The following is a 20,650-nucleotide window of genomic DNA, read 5'->3' as shown; positions in this document are numbered from 1 at the left end:
GGCCGAGCCGGAGCGGGGGCTCGGCGGCTCCGCCAGCCCGGGCGCCTGGATTCCGCGGCCCCGGGCGTCTCCCGAGACCCAGGCGTGATCCCGTTCTCGGCTCCTCTCAGGTTTGAGTAGAAGGTGCACTTCGAGACACGGCAAACGTGGGAAACGTACCGGCCCGCTCTCAAAATGCCCCTGCCAGCAAAAAGCCCTCCGGCGGGTTTCCTCCTGGGGCCCGGCAGCCGAGAGCGTCGGGTGTATCGACACCAGCGTTTCTGTAGCTTCGGCGAACACCTCTTTCATATTCCCGCATTTCTTTTATGAAACAGTGAATGGGATTTCCCCCATTCTCCCCCCCCCCCCCCCGTGACTTGGTTTAAATTTATTTTTTTTTTAAATATAATTTAAAAGGGAGGGGGGAATGTCAGCACTCTAAAGGAGTGCTCACTAGGGGTTAGAAATAATGCACCTGGATAAATAAAACCAGAAATCGTTCAAAATGTGTTTTGAATCTGTAGTTAGTAAGTTTATATAGCTGTTTCTGATCGCCACATCCTTTATGATACAAGTCTGATTTCAGCCTCATGCTTTGCTTATTTGTTTTACTTCTTCTCAGTTAAAATGGGGCTTGCTTTTTTTTTTTTTTCCAACCCCAGATAGTTTCTCAGCTCTGCATGGCCAAGTTCTCAAACTAAGTGGAAAAAAATGAAATGCAAAAACTCTTCTCTTTGCAACCACAAGACAACTGTTTAATGCTGTTTGTTTTCAACAGACTTGAATTTGGGGGGCTGAGCTGATGAGTTCTGCCACCTTTCTTAAAGACAATATGTGGGAGTTTAGCAAGCAGGAAGTTGAGCAAACTTTCCTTTGCACTGCAAAGATTCTTAAAATCGGCAAAAAAAAAAAACCAACAAAAAAAAGATGTGTTTGGGATTCAGCAATACCTGTGGTAGTTTTTGAATGTTCATGAAAGACAGCTGTAAAGAAAGGCTATTCCTTGAAATTTACAGTTGTACTACTGTACAGTGCTTATGTTGTAAGAATTAATAGGCAGGGAGCAATATAAGGAACCATGGTTGCTAAAATATATAGTTAATAAAAATATTTACATATGTGCTTAAAGATGCAGGTTAAAATCAGAGCAATCCTTTATGTGTAAATACATTTAAAATCACACCTCCTTCATAGGCAACACAACTGCTTGCTCTGCGCTTGTTGAGTTACAAATGCTTGGCACTTCCTAAGTGGAAGAGGGTTTTAAAACACGCATGTGTGTATATACACATAACTTTTGGAGAAAAAGATTTTGCCTGATTTATGTTGCCTGTGCAGCATGAATGCAGCAAAAGGAAAATGGGAGGATTCATTGTAAGCAAATGCTTTATCAACAGAGTTTATTAATAAGCTCTTATGGTATTGTTGCTTCATATGACTGCGTTATGTTCAAATAGAAAATCAGGCAACTTTCAGACTTAAGGCTAAGTCTGCTAGCTTGGAAATTAATAGAGGCAAAGCTTATTAATTGATTTTTAACACTTATTAATATAGCTACTTTTAATTCAGGTACTTTTCAAGAGTGTAATGATGCTTATGTATTTAGGGAATGTCAACTTTGTACTTCAGCAGGAGATTAATTCTTATTTATTAGGTAACGTGGAAACCTTTTTTTCTTAGTTGCAGACAACTGCAAATGAGGTGAACACAGGCGTGGTAACAGATTTCTTGTTGGCTATGTGAATACTGACTGGGGAGCACAGGGATGGAGTCTGGCATGGAGGAGATCCCAGTTAAAGTTGCAGTTCGAATCAGACCTCTGCTTTCCAAAGAAGTACTTCATAACCACCAAGTGTGTGTGAGATTAGTCCCAAATACACAACAAATTATCATTGGGAAAGACCGTGTCTTCACTTTTGATTTTGTATTTGGCAAAAACTCAACCCAAGAAGAAGTTTATACTGTTTGCATTAAGCCTCTTCTAGTGTCTTTGACTGAGGGATACAATGCTACAGTGTTTGCATATGGACAGACAGGTTCTGGGAAGACTTACACCATCGGAGGTGGCCACATTGGTAGGTTGTAGAAAGTTTGGGGTTTTTTTTTAAACTGATGAACAGTGTATTTGTGCAAGTTAAATATTTAATACAGAGCAGATGATGCTGCAGAACTTTTAAAGGCTAATGAGAAAAGGTATAGTAAAAAAAAATGCTTCCAAAATTTGTGTGATAATTAAACTGTTCTAAAAACAAATTCTCTATAAATTAGGCTATACCAAAAATAAGAGAAAAAATGCATAAAGTGCTCTTTCTCATTCCCCATTTTAATGTGCAACTTAAACTAGAATTTCTTCCTGAAATTCAGTGTTTTGGAGAGTCTTGCTACATTTATCTTACCTTGAAACTGTCTGCTTTAGCTAATTAGTTGTTTGCTTGCTCATTCATTGCTGCTTTTTTTGAGAGACATTTCTATGACATCATAGAAATTTATGATTTAAGTCTTCCAAATGGATATAAATAGATTATTCTAATTCTCTTGGTAGGTATTAAAATCTTCCTTTTATTTAGAATCATAGAATCACAGAATCATTTAGGTTGGAAAAGACCTTTAAGATCATCAGGTCCAACCATTAACCTAACAGTGCCAAGTCCACCACTAAGCCATGTCCCTAAGCACCACATCTACACGTCTTTTAAATACCTCCAGGGATGGTGACTCAACCACTTCCCTGGGCAGCCTGTTCCAATGCCTGACAACCCTTTCGGTGAAGAAATTTCTCCTAATATCCAATATAAACCTGCCCTGGCACAACTTGAGGCCATTTCGTCTTGTCCTGTTGCTTGGTACTTGGGAGAAAAGACCAACACCCACCTCACAACAGCCTCCTTTCAGGTAGTTGTATAGAGCGATAAGTTCTCCCCTCAGCCTCCTTTACTCCAGACTGAATAACCCCAGTTCCCTCAGCCACTCCTCATAAGACTTGTGCTCCAGGCCCCTCACCAGCTTCGTTGCCCTTCTCTGGACACGCTCCAGCACCTCAATGTCTTTCCTGTAGTGAGGGGCCCAAAACTGAACACAGGACTCGAGGTGCGGCCTCACCAGTGCCACAGGGTGACGATCACTTCCCTCGTCCTGCTGGCCACACTATTTCTGATACAGGCCAGGATGCCATTGGCCTTCTTGGGCACCTGGGCACACTGCTGGCTCATATTCAGCCGGCTGTCAACCAGCACCCCCAGGTCTTTTTCTGCCAGGCAGCTTTGCAGCCACTCTTCCCCAAGCCTGTAGTGCTGTATGGGGTTGTTGTGACCCAAGTGCAGGACCCGGCACTTGGCCTTGTTGAATGTCATACAACTGGCCTCTTAATTCTGCTTACTGTTACAACTTCACTTGTCTTTCCTCTACAGTTATTTAATGTTTTTGTCAGTACCATTGCTAGCCAGATTCTTTAGGTAGTGGATGTCACAATCTAAGGCTGTTCAAAGCTCAACAATTTTAGGTTTATACATGTATTTACTGAATTCATAGTTAGGTGTGAGCAACCCTTTATATTTTTGGTAAAAAAGATTCTTGATATCCTCTATAGTCAAGCGGTTTCCATATTCTTTAATAAAGAACACAAGTTATTTATGGAAGCATTGTCCTATGCTGAATGTTAAAAAAATAAAAACAGAGTTTGGCATTAGTGTTCCATATCTACTTTGAAAAAATAGGAAATTACTGTAAACGTTGGTCATAAATCTTGTGTCACCAAGTTACTAATGGTCGTTGCTGTATTTAAGTGGAGTTTACAGTTTCCAACCCTTGCAATGTCATTGCCAACCATAATGAGTAGGAATAAAGAAGAAACCTACACTGTGAGGAGTATCGATTCAAAGCAGAATCCATAGCGTTCGTAACTTTTGTCATTATAACATTATGTAATTTAGAACTTAACTTTGAATCCTATTAATGGATACAAACAAATATTCTGAACCCCAGAAAAACAAATATTTACAAAAGTCCTTGGGAACACTGAGGTCTTTGGATTCCTTAGTATATTGAGTAGCAAATCTCACAGACTTCTCTCAATCTTCATTCTTTGTAATTTATGCGGCAGGATGACTGCAAGTTTCTGTGACATCTTTGCTTATATTTTAGCATCAGTTGCTGAGGATGAAAAGGGCATAATCCCACGGGCTATTCAGGAATTATTTCAGCATATTTCTGAAAACCGTAACATTGACTTCCATGTGAAAGTATCTTATATAGAGGTTTACAAGGAAGAACTTCGGGACTTACTGGAGTTGGAGACCTCTGTAAAAGAATTACATATCCGAGAAGATGAAAAGGGAAATACAGGTAGGATTTCAGCTCTAAAATTTGGTGTGTTGTGTTTCAGTTGTGTGCCCAAGTTATTCTTGCCTTCTCTTGAAAGAGCTTATTCATTACTAACACTAGAAAAAAAGTTAAATTTTCAGAATATAAACTCAGTTTAGCTGATTTGAAGCAGTTTCGAGTTTAGATGCCTGTGAACGATACAGATGTTACATCAGAAATGGCAACAAATGATAAAGTAGAAATACACTTATTGCTTCCGCAAATTCTGTCCAGGAACACAATAATGTGTGATTATTCACTTGAATAAGTATTTTAAGGTTAAACCTTTGCTTCTCCCTTCAAAATTATAATCGTTAAGCCACTTATACTGTAAATATCTGCCCCCCTTTCACTATGAAATGAGTGGAAGAGAACATTTCATTAAGAGTAGCATCTGATACTTTTTGGAGGCTTAGAAATTAACACATCCTATAGTTCTCCTGTCCTCCACATGAAAATGCTAGAAGAATCCACAGTAGAGGTATTTTATTCTGAAACTGTATAAGCTGTTTCAGGGGGTTTTTTTTCTTTATTTTTTATATTCAAATTGTTATGTTTGCTCTAATATTAATATACCATTGTATTGAGCTGGCATGGGTTTTTTTGTCTGTAGCTGGAAGAAGGCACTAATTTAGCACAAGTCTTTTGGACAATATCATTGCTTCATAAGGATCCCACAATATTTTTTGAACTATTTCACTTCTTCAGTACAGTTCGAGTCAGCATCAGTAGACTGTGCTAGAACATTTTCCATCCTTCATTAAAACAAAGGACAAAAACTATGCTTGGTAGAAGTACACTTCCACATTACTAGATTACTAAGAGATACTTGTACAAAAGGCCCAACTACCTGAGCTATATAGAATAGAGATTCTGTTCTTGCCGTAGGCTAGGAATCATTTCTGCTACAAACTTTTTTTTTTTGTCTTTTTTTTTTTTTAAACTGGCAAAGTATGTTTTGAGTTGACTTTGCTCATCGTTTTTCTAGATAGCACTAGATTGCATATTGCATATGGTAATGTGTAAATGAGTAAAGCTGTGTATTGCGTTTAAGGTATTGTTTCAAATGCTATGACACAAGACACCCATATATTAAATATCTGCAGGTTTCAGATATGTTGTACCTCATGCTTTTCACATATTGATGTCTTATTTTTCTATAGCTATATGCTATGACCTCATAATAATGCAGGCTTGTATGTTTCTCTAATATGTGTTTATAGTTTGACTATTCCTAATTGCTGTAAACTTTTGCTGAAGAGTTTAGAATTAATCCAATTATTCTTACTTGCTTTGGTTTGGTGTTTGAAGTGATTGTCGGTGCTAAGGAATTCCAAGTAGAATGTGCAGATGAAGTGATAAGCCTGTTGGAAAGTGGCAATGCAGCTCGTCACACAGGCACAACACAAATGAATGAGCACTCCAGTCGATCTCACGCCATTTTTACCATCAGTATTTGTCAGAAACAGTCTGCAGAGTCTCAAAGAAATACTGATGCTGCACAGGATTCATCTTGGAAATCAGTCCAGATGATTGCTTCAAAGTTTCATTTTGTGGATTTGGCAGGATCAGAGAGGGTGACAAAGACTGGAAATACTGGTGAACGCTTCAAAGAATCAATTCAGATCAATAGTGGTCTGTTGGCCTTGGGAAATGTCATCAGTGCTCTTGGAGACCCAAAAAGGAAAAGTGTACATATTCCATACAGGGATGCTAAAATCACTCGTATTCTGAAAGACTCCCTTGGAGGAAATGCCAAGACTGTCATGATAACATGTATAAGTCCATCCTCATCAGACTTTGATGAATCTTTAAATTCCCTCAAATATGCCAACAGAGCCAAAAACATTAGAAATAAACCAGTTGTAAATTACAACCCTGATCAAGACCGAATTGATGAAATGGAACTTGAAATCAGATTGCTTCGAGAAGCTTTGCAGAACCAGCAAGTCAGTAATCAGTGTTCACATGAGTTAAATCAAGAAAGAACTCGTATCACCTCACTTGAGGAACAGCTCACACGGCTTCAGGTTCAGTGTTTCAGTTATAGAAATTGTATAGATGAAGCCTTCCCATTTCTGGTTGATTTGAATGATGATGTTACCTTAAAAAGAAGTCAGAGGGACAGGTTGCAGAGCTGGATCACTATGGTACAGGAAGTAAGGAAGGAAGCTCTCACCATGCAGGAAACTGACACAGGGACTGGGACCAGCCAAGAGCCACATCACATCACAATTCTTCAGCTAAAGAGGGAACTAAAGAAATGCCAGGTATTTAATTATAAGTTTATTATTTAAATAACTATGTGAAAGAACAGTCTGCTAAAAATTGAATTCCATTTTGAAAGACGTAAAACTGTTACAGTTACCTGTACTTAATTTGACAATTTAAATTTAATTCACAATATTGTATAATATTGTTTGTCTAATCCCTGGGACATAGCTTTATTTTAGTGGATGATTGAATAGACAGTCATCTTAATCTTGATAGAGATAAGTAAAGTAATGTTATATTTTGGCTACTCGGTTTCAAGATGGTTCCATGAGGCTGAGCTGTTTTACCTGTTAGATTTTTGGTTTTAGCTATGCTAGTGTGCTAGGTCTAGCTAGAACAGAGTTAATTTTCTTCATAGCAGCTCATAGGATGCTGTTGTTTAGATTTGTGGCCAGTACAATGCTAATAACACAGCAATGTTTTAGGTCTTGCTGAACAGTGTCTGCGCAGCATCAGGGCTGTCTGTTTCTCCCTCCGCCACCCAATGAATAGATTGGGGGGTGCACAAAAGATTCGGGACACACACACACCCCCAAACAGATGACCTGAATTAACCAAAATGGTATTTCATGCCATATCACATCATGCTCAGCAACAAAAAGGGAGAGGAGGAGGTTTAGGGAGGTTAGCCATATTTTGCCTGGGAAGTGGCTGGGCATCAGTCAGCCTTGGGAGGTGGTGAGTGATTGCCTTTGCATCATTTGTTTTGTTTTCTTTTCTTTCCTTCTTCTTCCACTTCACTTACTGAACAATTTCTATCTTGACCCACAAGTTTTCTTGGTTTTACTCTTCCTTTGCTCTTCCCCCATCCCACTGGAGTTGGCGGGGGGAAGTAAGTAGGGCTGTGTGTGCTTAGCTGCCTACTGTGCTTAGCCCACAACAGTCCTTTTTGGAGTCCAACATGCAGCTCAAGGCCTTCAAGATAGTAACAGATTTGATTAGAGTGTGCTAGATTAAACTTCTAGCTGTTACACCTGTTTAGTTCAGTTGTTACTTGAGTGGCTGTTGCAGGTCATGAAGCTGGCATATTTGCTTTGGGTGCCGATTCATGTGTTTCCTCAAATATTCCGATGCTTGATTCCTTTATAGCTGTACAACAGACTCCAAGAATCATTAATGACTGTTTTCAGATTTTGCTGGTTAGTGTGTTGTTTATCACTTTGTTTTCCTTTGCTTGGGAGAGCTATGATGAAACCACTGGCCTTCAGCTTAGTCTGGTATGTGGGTCTTCACTGCAGGTGTCCCAGTACTCCAAGAACCATCTCATGGACAAAACCAGCAACTATACCTTTCCCCTTTTCTCCTCTGAGAGACATTTTCTAGAGAGAGGAAAGAATGGCACCTATCCCTTCCTCTCCTCCAGGACAGGTTTTTATAGCCTTGATGTAATGGCTTTTCAGTTCCTTCGATAACCTTGTGCAATCAGATGGTTCATACTGCTGTGTGTTGTGATCCTGATTTTGATTATTATTCATAAAGTTAAACAGCTAATTGGGGATGCCACACAGGAACGTGCTCCAAGGCGATTGATCCCTGGGGTAGCAGGGAGTATGAAGGAGTTGGACAGGTGCGTAGGGCCACTATTGCCTCTGATGGCTTGGGATTTCATGCCTGAACAGGCTTGTAAACCTGTCAAACTAATACATCATTTGAAGGAGGGGAGGTGAAACACAGTGACTTCTAAATCTGTGTTGGGACCTGGCCCATGCCTATCAAGCCACTGTCCAGTGCCCTCAGAGGTGCAAGAGGGTTTTGCAATCTAAGAGCCCACAAATGGGCATGGAGAAGGTCTGTTGCTCTGAGGCCACACAAACGGACACTAAACCAGAGACCAAACCCTCAACTGTTAATAGTTGCTCCTGTAGTCAAAAAGAAACAGTGGAAGCAAAGGTCAGCTCAGTTAGTAAGAGAAGAAGCAGCTCCTCTTGAGAGTGGGAGAGAGGAAGAATCGGAAGGGCAGCCTATTCTGCAGCAGGACAGGGGAGGAGAGAGACAGAAATTGTAAGAGGCGAAAACTACCTGGTCCCTATCCGTGACCAAGCTGCAAGATAAGCGGAAAGATTTTGTCTGTCAGTAAAATGAGTGAATTGCTACCTGGTTGCTCCAGTGCTGGGATAGTGGGGCTAACAGTGTGGAACTAGAAGGTAGGGAAGCACAGCACGTGGGATCCATTGCTAGGGACTGTGGGACTGACAGAGGGATCGGAAAAGGGGCAGCCACTTGCAGCCTCCAGAGGTGGCTCTTGCTGAGCATGAAGATAAGGTACCCTCCTAAAGAAGATACTGTAATCCAGTGAGGCAAGTGGACTGCCACAGAAGAAGGTATCCAGTGTCTGAGGTAATTAGTGGTGGTGAAGGTGGTCTACAGTGACATGGACGATAATCAGGCCCCCAAAGATCCAAAAGACATACAGTGCACATGATCTGTGTGGCAGAAGTCTATACAGAGTGCACTGATGTCACGAGACAGCAACCTAGCAATGACAGATTGGGCTGACATCGAAGCACTAGCTTTGTACAGACTGGTCGCCCAGCTCTGGCAATTCAAAGAGAATCTCTATTCCCCCTCCCTGCTGTGGGCTTATATCTCAGCTGTGGAAAGACTGTTCCACAAGGTCCGGCATCTTGAAGAGAATGTGGATAATCTCTCTCCCTCCTTGCCCCTGGAGGCCAGCATGTCAGCTACCATGAGTCGCCTTTCTCTGATCAAAGGAAAGGGATCCATGGGAAAATGCCATGTGCCACCCTGTGCTTCTATCTGCATGACTGTGGGGAGGATAGGGAAGGTGCACCTACCTTGGTCCTGGAAGTCTGTTCCCGAGATGCAGTAGATGGTCTGAGGACCCCTCTCGCTGATAGTGATCCAACGGACTTATGTCCTTGTGGGTTTGAACCCCACGCCTTCTACCATGGAAGGACCATGCTGGTCTGTAGTAGGATCACACCTGTGAATAGTCCTTGTAGCACAGCCTGGGCAAGAGAGAGAGAGATGGACTTCTTTCATGGTGTAAAGACTTCTGGTTTGCAATTACAGGAGTCAGGTAATGAATGCTCTGATTGGGAATGGGGGGGGCCTCCCTCCGTCCAAGCGGAGGAAATGGACAATTGGTTTTACTTTGATTTTGGTGGACAACAGTGTGCAGTGTACCCTAACGCCATCAGGATGCAAGGGGGCAGAACACATCTGGATTTCTGGAGTGACAGAGGGATCCCAATCATTGTCTGAGGTGAGCCTAACATGAAACAAGTGGCAGAAGCATCCTATTGTCAGCAGTCCAGAGGCCCCATATATCCTTGCCATTGACTCTCTCAAAAGAGGGTACTTCAAGGATCCAAAGAGGTACCATTGGGCCTTTGATGTAGCCACTGCAGGTTCAGAGAAGATTAAACAGCTGTCTACCTTGCCTGGCCTCTGGGATGATCCTTCTGTTGTGGGGTTGCTATGTGTTGCAGAACAGCAAGAGCCAATTGCTACCATGATGGTACACTGGCGTCAATATTGTCCCAAGTGAGAGTCCCTCATTCCCATCCAGGAGCTGATTCATCAACTCCAGAGCCAATGAGTGATTAGCAAGACTCACTTGCCCTTTAATAGTCCCATATGGCCAGTGCAAAAGTCTGATAGAGAGTTTACAGTGAACTATCATGGCCTGCATGAAGTCATGCCACCATTAAGTGCTGCCATACTGGACATGCTAGAACTCCAGTATGAACTGGAGTCAAAGGCAGCCAAGTGATATGCCATAACTGGTATTGCCAATACCTTTTTCTCAATCCCTTTTTCAGCAAAGTGCAGGCCACAGTTAGCTTTGATGTGGAAGGGTGTCCAATCTGGCATCAACTGCCACAGAAGGGTGGAAGCACAGCCCTACCATTTGCCATGGACTGATCCAGACTGCACTGGAACAGGGCAAAGCCCTGGAAAGCTTGCAATGCATTGATGACATCACTGTGTGGGGCAACACAGCTGAGGAAGTGTTTAAGAAAGGGAAAAGAAAATCCAGATTCTTCTGAAAGCTGGTTTTGTCATAAAACAAAACAAGGTCAAGGGACCTTTACAAGAAATCTAGTCTTGGGGAATAAAATGGCAAGATGGGCGTCATCATGTCCTAGCAGATGTGATCAATGAGATAACAGCCATGTCCCCAGTAGTTAAAAAAAAGGAAACCCAGGCATTCCTAGGCATTGTGGGATTCTGGAGAATGCATATTCCAGGTTATGGTCAGCTTGTAAGTCCTCTCTATTGAGTGACCTCAAAGAAGAACTATTTCAACTGGGTCCCCAAGCAGTAATAAACATTTTAACAGATCAGTCAGGAAATTGTTTGTGCGGTAGCCCTTGGGCCAGTCCAGACAGGACCAAGTGTAAGAAGTGTGCTTTATGCTGACACCAGGGAGCATGGCCTCAGCTGGAGCCTCTCGCAGAAAACACCTGGAGACATCCAAGGTCAACCTCTAGGGTTTTGGAGCTGTGGGTATAGAGGATCTGAGGCTCACTACACTCCAACTGAGAAGGAGATACTAGCAGCAAATGAAGGGGTTCAAGATGCTTCAGAAATAGTTCATTCTGAAGCTCAGCTTCCGTTACCAGAAAATAAGAAACAATATGCTCTGTTTACTGATGGGTCCTGTCATATCGTGAGAACCACTGGAGGTGGAAAACTGCTGTGCGGAGTCCCACATGACAAGTTGCAGAAACTGCTGGAGGGAAAGGTGAATTGAGTCAATGTGCGGAAGTGCAAGCCATCCAGCTGGCCTTATATATTCCGGAACAAGAAAAGTGGACAGTATGGTACCCATACCACTGCCTGAAACACTGTCCTGGGCCTTGAAAAGCAAGTTCTGTGGTGACATGGCACCCCAGGAAGCATTGAGTCAGACAACGGGACTCATTTCTGAAACAATCTCATAAGCACCTGATGAAGAAATCTGGCATTGATCGGGTGTATCACGTTCCCTATCGTGCACCAGCCTCCAGAAGGACTGAACAATACAATGGACTGTTGAAGACTATACTGAAAGCAATGGGCACTGGGACATTTTGGCAGTAAGAGGCAAATTTAGCAGAAGCCACTTGGCTAATTAATACCAGAGGATTAACAAACTGACCTGGACCTGCTCAAACAAAACCCCTGTGTATTGTAGGAGATAAGGTCCCTGTAGTGCATGTAGAGAGCTGCTTAGAAAAGACAGCATGGGTTGTTCCTCCCTCAGGAAAGGGTAAACCTGTGTTGGGGACTGCTTTTGCTCAAGGACCCAGATACACTTGGGGGGTGATGTGGGAGGATGGGAAATCTGATGCGTACCTCAAAAGAGTTAGCCTTGGGGGAAAATAACCTATGATTTGAGTTGTATATTTTAGGAAGTACTACAGTAGGAATCACCTAAACCAACAGAGAACAAGCCTTGCAAAAACCCAGGCAAGGGCAGCAGTGACCCAGCCTGCGCTGGTTTGATGTCCAGTAACTCAACACAACATGCCTCTCCTGCCCTGAGTGACCACCATAACAGACAGAACCCAAGTCATGGACTAAAGGAACTCAGTGGACATTTTAGGAACATTTTACAGATATTTTACAGGAATGGCCCATAGACTAAAGGAATGATATCTGTCTATAAATCAAAGGACAAGAAGGGAGGGATGGTTAATGAGGTTGTATTGGATGGTGTGGGACTTGAGCATGACATAAATGGTATGGAATATGGAGTGGAGATTGTACTGGGCCTGGCTGGGATGGAGTTAATTTTAATCATAGCAGTTCACAGGGTGCTGTGGTTTAGATTTGTGACCAATACAATGCTGATAACACACCAATGTTTTAGGTCTTGTTGAACAGTGTCTGCACAGTATCAAGGCTGTCTCTGTTTCTCCCTCTGCCACCTCACAGTGAATAGACTGGGAGGTGCAGCCAGGGGGGAGGGCCACAACCAGGCAGATGACCCAAACCAACCAGAGATATTTCACACCATATGACATGCTCAGCAATAAAAAGGGAGAGGAAGAGGGCTTAGGTACATTAGCTGTCTTTTCTCAGGGGCTGGCTGGGCATCAGTCTACTGTGGGAGGTGGTGAGTGATTGGTTTTGCATTAATTGCCTTTGCATTACTTGTCTTGTTTTCTTTCTCTCTTCTTCCACTTTGCCTTCACTTACTGAATGATTTCCATCTAGACCCACAAGTTTTCTTGGTTTTACTCTTCCTTTGCTTTTCCCCGTCCCACTGGGGTTGGGCAGGGGGGTGTGTTGGGAAGTGAGCGAGCAGCTGTGTGTGCTTAGCTGCTGACGGGGGATAACTCACAACAACTACTTTCAGTTGTCCGTAAATGCAGAAATTGTGAATCCTGCAAATAAATTAGTCTGTCAGAAGCATTACAGATATAACTACAATGCAGATATTTTCAGATATCGGTGTACTTACAGATAACCCATGGGCTAAGTTCTGCAACTTACATCTAATATTATCTAATACTATGTATATAGTATACTAGTCTATCTAATACTATGAAGTTGCAGATACCTCATCTATTAAGTAATTTCCTAACCTGTATTTCTTCAGGAATGTTCTCGCCAAGAACTCCTGCATTTCCTTTTCATTATCATGCCTTTAGCTAACTGAGTTTCTAAACTATTTACAGATTTCTCTGTCTCATCACTTTTCTAACATTTGCCTTTGTGTTATATATCAACTTTCTGCTTTTTGGTAGCATCATACTTCTTTACAGTTTTCTAGTTGAGGTGAAAATTTAAAACAAGGTACGGGATTCTTAGCAGGCAGATATCCCATGAGGATCCTGTCATGCCGGTAGCTCTGATTAGCTCTTTCTGAGACAGCAGATAATAGTGCTAGACAATGACCTATGGGGAGAAGAGCTCTCAGCCTTCTCAAGCAGGGTAAGGTCTACTCACAGAACTGACAATGATCAAATAAATAATTCTTTTTGGGAACATCCCCTTATACATTTAGGAAGTGCATATTTTGAATGTACTGAGTTAAAATGTTGACTATGAATAACGAAACATCCAAAATAATGCAGATAGTGTACAATAAACAGAACCTCAAGTGAAAATTAATTTTGTAACTTGAAATACCTATACATTAGTTTGAAACTGAGCAAAGTTCTGATGTAAGATGAACAGCTCAGAAAAACTAATCTGAGTCTGTCTTGTAGTAGAAGGAGACAGTGCTCCAACAAGTTAGAATTTTATAATATCAACCCATTTTCAATTTGCATACCAAACTGTGATAAGCCTGTAGAATGTTACCAGGCAATTGCATATATAAATTCTGTCTTTTCTTTGTTCTCAGTCAATCTAAATCACAGCTTTTTTTCTTACTTCTTGATTTTCTTCTGTACCATATTTTAAACTCTATTTCCCAGGTTCAAAACAGTGTAAGAGCTGAATTTAAACTTAAATTGCCCCAGATGAGTATGCCATCCACAGCCAGGAGGAGATGGTTATGGAGAGGCTAAAATTAACAAGACAGTACAGGCTCTATGAAGAGATTTAATAGCTAATAGTGGGCCTGCTTTTGTGTGTACATACATATTTCTTTGCTAACACCTATGATTGCCTGGATAATGCTGTCTTGCACAGAACAAAAATACTGGCATAGTGGGTTACCCATAGCTAACAGCCAAACTCCCACCCAGCCACTCATTCACCCCTCCATCAGCAGGACTCCGGGAGAGAAAATAGGAAGAATAGGAATGAGAAGTCTTGTGGGTTGAGATAAAGACAGGGAAATTGCTTACCAATTAAAAAACAGTCTTGAATCGGGGAAAAATTATTTCATTTATTGCCAATTAAAAACAAATAAAATTACTCATTTGGGTAGTAGGGAACCAAAAGACAAACACTGAAACAGCACCTTTCCCCCTCCCTGTTCCGGGCTTATCTTCGCTCCTTCACTCCATACTTGTTGTGGTCATTGCTGAGTGGTGCAGGGACATGGTGGGGTAGTTTATGGTTGGTACATAGCAGTTTGTCTCTGCTGCTCTTTAATCCTTGCACCATTCCTCTGATTCGGCATGGGCTCTGCATGGGCAGCAGTTCTTCCAGGAATATCCATCTGCTCCCACGAAGGTCCTCCCCAGGCTGCAGTGTGGGTATCTGCTGCTCCACTGTGGAGCACCTCCTCCTTCTCCTCCTGGTGTTCCCTCTGCTCTTTCTTACTCTTTTGGTTCCCTCCCCTTCTTCCTGTCTGGCACTTTGTGCCCTTTCTTAAATATATTATCCCAGAGGCACCACCACCTTGGCTAAGGGGCTCAGCTGTTCCCTGTGGTCGGTCCACTGGAGTCACCTGGAACTAGCTGTGTCCAGCATAGGGAAACCCTGGTCTCTTCTCACAGCCACAACCCCTGCAGTTACCCCCACCAAACCCTTGACACCTACACCCAATACAAGTGAGCAAATATATTCTGATTTTAGTTATGTATGTTTAATACAATATGGACAATATGCTACTTAATTTTCTATCACTTCATCTTGCCCCACTTTGTCACCATGCTAACATCTGTGCAAGCTTCTTTTTTTCTGTAGTTGGCTCAACTCTGCGTAATGATATAGCACCAGTGTGGGACAGGATACTCTTGTCAACAATGTTTAGTAGAAACATTTGCATTGGTACCTAGACTTTGGAAGAAGTTCTATTCTCTAAAGAGACATCAGGTTCTTGAGTGCATTCTTAAAAGCTGTTAAGAGGTGTCTTTTTTTTGGAAGAAAGATGTAGGTAAGCTAGTTGCACGGAAGGATCCAGTTTTAGAACAATAAGATGTGATGTTTCCATACTTTGTATTTGGTTTCTAAAGGCTTTCTGGAAGAGTAACAACATTTGGAAGTCTCCTTCAATCAGTATTGGGTTATTTATCCACAAGAACATCTGAGGAAGCATTCTTATGGTTTCTTTAATCTTTAGGCTGTTATACAAGTTGCAGAATGAGGACAGCTGTCCTTATTTTTTCATTTGAGAAGTGTATTATTCTTATGGTTGATGCTGCGATCTTGTGGCTGCATCTCACAGTACCCTAAAGAGAATAATTGGATTTAGATATCTACTTCAGTAAAGTAGCTTTGGTTATGGGTACATGATCTACTTTGGAAGAAAGAAACTTGTCAGAAGAAAATCAATAGATGAAACAGAAGTGAAGAAATAACTGGTAGAAACCACAGATAACCACTTAGACAATTTTCCATACATACCTCAAAACTTTGCAGTTCTGACCACATCTTTTAACAACAACTGAGGTTTGGGGTTGTTTGGTTTTGGTTTTTTTTTTTCATTTTCCAACTGTAAGAATAATAATGTCCCCTTTTCCCCAGCTGAACTTTTCTTTTATTATCTAGCAGGCTCTAGTTATGGATGAAGAAGTATTTAGCCAGAAGGATCATGAACTGCAGATACTGCAGAATCAGATAAAGACATTACTACAGGAAAATGAAGAACAACTGGAATCTTTAAAGGAAGCTCAAGAAACACATAGATTACAGGTATTTTTCCTCTGGTACACATTACATATATCTATATTGAACCATCCTTCCACTGTGTGAATTTATTCATTATATCAAGACAGGTCTCAGGACTTTTTTGGACATAACTGCCTGTCAATCCTATGGGCATTTTGTTTGAATTAGAGCTGTATCACTTAATGACTTGAGTTCATCTAGTGGATGAAGCACAATAGTGTGATTCCTGAAGTTTGTGTATCAGCCTAGCTGTGCCATGGCCTTCCTGTATAACATGAGGTGAATCATTCACCCTCTCCATGCTTCCTAAAGCATAACACACATCCCTCTCCAGAGTATTATTAGCAATAATACACCTCCCCAGATGCATATTATTGCTAAGTCGTTTCAGGACAATTAATGAATTAGGATTTGAAAGGCCTTTATAGATTCTTTAGAATCTAAAAAAGACTATAAAGAACCTATAGAATGCTTTAATTGAAAGGTTGTTGTCCTAGTTTCAGCTGGGATAGAGTTAAGTGTCTTCCTAGTAGCTGGTACAGTGCTATGTTGTGAGTTCAGTACCCAAAGAATGTTGATAACACCGATGTTTTGAGTTGTTGCTCAGTAGTGTTTAGACTATAGTCAAGGATTTTTCAGCTTCTCATCCCCAGCCAGCGAGAAAGCTGGAGGGGCACAAGAAGTTGGCTCAGGACACAACCAGGGCACCTGACCCAAACTGGCCAATGGGGTATTCCATACCATGGGACGTCACATCCAGTATAGGAACTGGGGGGAGTGGGGGCAGGGAATCGCTGCTGGGGGACTGACTGGGTGTCGGTTGGCGGGTGGTGAGCAATTGCACTGCGCATCATTTGTACATTCCAATCCTTTTATTACTACTGTTGTCATTTTATTAGTGTTATCATTATCATCATTATTTTCTTCTTTTCTGTTCTGTTAAACCGTTCTTATCTCAACCCATGGGTTTTGCTTCTTTTCCCGATTTTCTCCCCCATCCCACTGGGTTGTGGGGGGGGGAGTGAGTGAGCGGCTGCGTGGTGCTTAGTTGCTGGCTGGGGTTAAACCATGACATAGAAACATATTTTGTTATAGCTTTATTAAGAATTAGAGTATTGTTCCCTTTTGACTTTATAAGACAGAATTTCACCCTAATTTTCTGAGCAATTACTATTAGAGGAAACTGGGTGACATAGTGGAAACACTGCTTGCCTCCTTCTTTCTTTAGATCTTGTGCTTGCTAATAAAATTACGGTGGGTAGTAAGTATATAACATTTCAAGATCTAGGAGACTGTAAATAGAATAGTTAATATTCTCCCGGTGTTGCCTGTCACATGAATGATAGATAAATTGTTATCTGACTTTTTAAAAGAGAAAAGCATAAGCATGGCTAGCTAGTACTCTTCTCCTTATTCTACTTTTTCTCCTTTTTCCTCTTCTTTGCTGATGGCTTGGGAAGAGTCAATGAATGAAAGGTAAGTATTCCCTCTGTCACTTTCTTTCTCTTCTGTCACCTCTGGCTAGATTGATTGATTGATTTTTTTTTTTTTAAACCTGTACAGCATGGTGTCAACTTATTACATGGAGATAATGCTTATTATATAAATTCTGGAGGATACAAGGTAGAGGTAATGGACAGAAGCAGTCACAGTGTAGGTAAAAGATCATGATTGTCTCAGTATCAGAGACAAGAGAGAAGCTTCAGAGCTCTGAGGCACCATTTTAGTACTTAATAAACTAAACTGCCACTTTTATTTAAAAACATATAAAATAGGTAGAATAATGAAAAGCAAATGCATCTATCAAATATTTTAAGTTGTATTCACAGGAATATGTAATTTAGTGATACATGATAGAATAAGAACTTCAAAAGTAGCAGGTACTAGATACATATTGAATGTTTATACACATATGTATTTATGTAACAGGTGTTGCACTGTGGGGTTGTATGTACAAGGGTGTCAGGGACAAAGAGGCTTCAAAGGGTTAAATAATACCTTCAAGGTGGGTCAGTTGGCCTTTATTGCTTCCAAAATCATAACAAATATGGTATTCATATATATATTCTATTTCTTATAACACAGGCATGTTATGTATTTTATTACAACAGAACGTCAATTTGCAATTTGTCTATGTGTATTTGGAAGGAACTTACAGTCTAAGAAAACAAGATATAAAGAATGAATAAAACTGTATTATTCAAAGTAGGAGAATGCAAAATATCTTTAATTGAATAATTTTGGTTGGCTATCACTAGCTATTCTTCAACTTTCCTGTTGTTACTAGGCCACATTTTAAAGGTACTTTAAAAAGAATTGAAAGGAATAGAGAGAGTTGAAGATGGATATAATCTTGGCCTTATGGATGAATCAGTTTAGGTAAGATAGGTAGTTTTGAACAATGTACAGACACTGCTGCAGGAGAAGCAGATAAGTAAGTTCTCCAAACTGGCATTACCAACAAAGTTGAGGCTGGGTAGAAGAAAAGAAGTAGCCCATACAAGGAATCCTGGGATCATGTGCATGTTTATGTTTGTTAATACAAATAATTTTTAAAGTGGAACTGCTTAAAGAGGAAGAGGAAGCCCGTATACATGTTTAATTAATTAGATTCAGACCGTGTGTTTCATTTGAACATTTTTGTTGAATTCCCATTTTGTTTCTCCATAAACACACATATAAAGCAAGCATGGGCTTATACGTATGTTATCTACCTCTCACTAGATGCCTAGATAAGCTAACATAACTTATCTGGGATAGGTCTTTCTGGACAAAAATGTGTCTAAAATTTATTGGAGTGGGGCTGTGTGTGTTAGATTGATGATAAGTCATAGAATTTTCAGTTTGTTGCAGAATTTGCCTGTGCACTACAGAAGAATTTAGGGTCAGTGAGTGATTTACAAGATTCACCACCTTTGTAAGGAATTGTAAGGACATGGTGAATACGATACAGGGCTCATGATCAGCAACAGTTTTGCTTTGTTTTTTTTTTCCCCATGAGAATGAGAAAATGGTGGAACAGCAAATGCTTATTGATCAGCTAAAAGAAAAATTAGAGAGGTTTACAGATGTGAAAACGTTGGACTTGTCAAGTGCCTGTGGAGATTGGCCAGTCATTGTGGCATCTGCAAGGAGGCCATACAGTGTCCCACTCACAAAGAGTCTGCTACACTCCCTTCACCCGCCTTCAGGGACAGAGACCCGAAAGGTAAGGTCTACCCAAATGTTACATTTTTTTTCCTTTACTTTGTAATGGTTGTAGTTCAAGAATTAAACTTGACATGACAAATTATTGTGGCTTTCTCGGATGCTGTTTAGCTTCCCACTGAAGACTCTGAAAACCTGCTTTTTAATATCTCGCAACATATGTTATACCACAATTGTCCAAAATATTCAGGCTTAAAATTATCCCTTTTAAGTGCTAAAGCTGTAGTCTTTTCTGGTGTTTTCCTGGCGGTTTTGAGAGTTCAAATATGAAACATTATAAAAAATGAATGATTATTCTTACTGATGTATTGAATATGTTGGATGATGACTTGCTGGCAGTGACTCCTTTCACATTTGGAACAAGTGCTCTAAGCTCTTGCAAAACCTTTTGTTACAAAGGTATTCAGAGTTATTATAGAAAACCTCTGTAATTCTGCTTACAAGCTCAGGTGATGGCAGACTTTTAAATTGAAATATTTTCTAAATATCAGTAAAGAATTGCTAATTTGTTGCAAGAGTTTTTACCCATCACTTTTTTTGTGTGCTTTTTGACAGGTTTATACAAGCCCCCCTGCCTTCTCCCTGGCCAGGGTAATGGCAGAATTTCGTGCTCGCAGCCAGATGATACTGAGCAACATAGAAGATCAGGATAAAGTCCTTCACTGCCACCTCTCTGATCAGAGCGATGAAGAGGAAGAAAATACAGGCAGCAAAAAGAAAACCTCATTTAAGTAATTTTTTTGTTATTTTTTAATTTTTATTGCAGACAAATGTATAGCAAAGGTAGTATTATTGCCTAATCCTGCCATAATACAAGACCATTTATGATGTTATTTATGGTAAACTTATGGGACCAACTGGGCATATTACAAAATTAGTTTAATAAACATAGGGTTTTGATTTAATAAAGATTGCATAATCCTTGTTCTGGGGCCAGAATCTACCATGAAGATTAGGGTGGCTGGGGAGGTGGAGAGCAGAGGGGAAAGAAGGTACAAACACTTATGTGAGTTTGGGATTTTTCTCTGTTAAGATCATGGACTTTGCATGAATCTTAAAGAAAAAAAATCCCTGTGTGTTTGGAATGTAGCATGTTTTTCATTCTTCCTTAGGCATTCCATAAACCGAACATGGACACGAAAAGAGGCTTCTCTGTGCTTTCTTCCTGATCTAAGTGAAATGAAGTGTCAAGTAGACAAGTCTGGCTTATCGAATAAATCTGCACTACAGACTGATGCAACCACAGGTAAAATTGAAGTCATGAGAGCAAATCTTATTACAGTATCAGAATATCCAATAATGTCTTTAGCACATGTAATTATTTTTCCTAGCAAAATATGTGTATTTGATACAATTTTTTTTTTGTTAT

At 40.7% G+C, this 20,650-nt stretch overlaps 1 protein-coding gene across 1 annotated transcript in view; it reads left to right on the top strand.

Moving 5' to 3' along the window:
• The window catches only part of KIF27 (kinesin family member 27), a 31,857-nt gene that overhangs the window by 552 nt on the left and 10,655 nt on the right, over positions 1-20,650 (top strand). Inside the window, exons 2-8 of the mRNA XM_010568739.1 lie at positions 1,660-2,054; positions 4,120-4,320; positions 5,650-6,608; positions 15,955-16,098; positions 19,076-19,282; positions 19,837-20,012; positions 20,394-20,498. Coding sequence (XP_010567041.1) covers positions 1,745-2,054; positions 4,120-4,320; positions 5,650-6,608; positions 15,955-16,098; positions 19,076-19,282; positions 19,837-20,012; positions 20,394-20,498 — 2,102 coding nt within the window. The 5' untranslated portion in view covers positions 1,660-1,744. The remainder of the gene's footprint in view (positions 1-1,659; positions 2,055-4,119; positions 4,321-5,649; positions 6,609-15,954; positions 16,099-19,075; positions 19,283-19,836; positions 20,013-20,393; positions 20,499-20,650) is intronic.

The sequence above is a fragment of the Haliaeetus leucocephalus genome, unplaced genomic scaffold (assembly GCF_000737465.1).
Source record: "Haliaeetus leucocephalus isolate CR32 unplaced genomic scaffold, Haliaeetus_leucocephalus-4.0 Scaffold251, whole genome shotgun sequence".
Lineage (NCBI taxonomy): Eukaryota > Metazoa > Chordata > Aves > Accipitriformes > Accipitridae > Haliaeetus > Haliaeetus leucocephalus.
The sequence above is the reverse complement of the archived record's forward strand: the minus strand, read 5'-3'. Positions and strand labels throughout refer to the sequence as shown.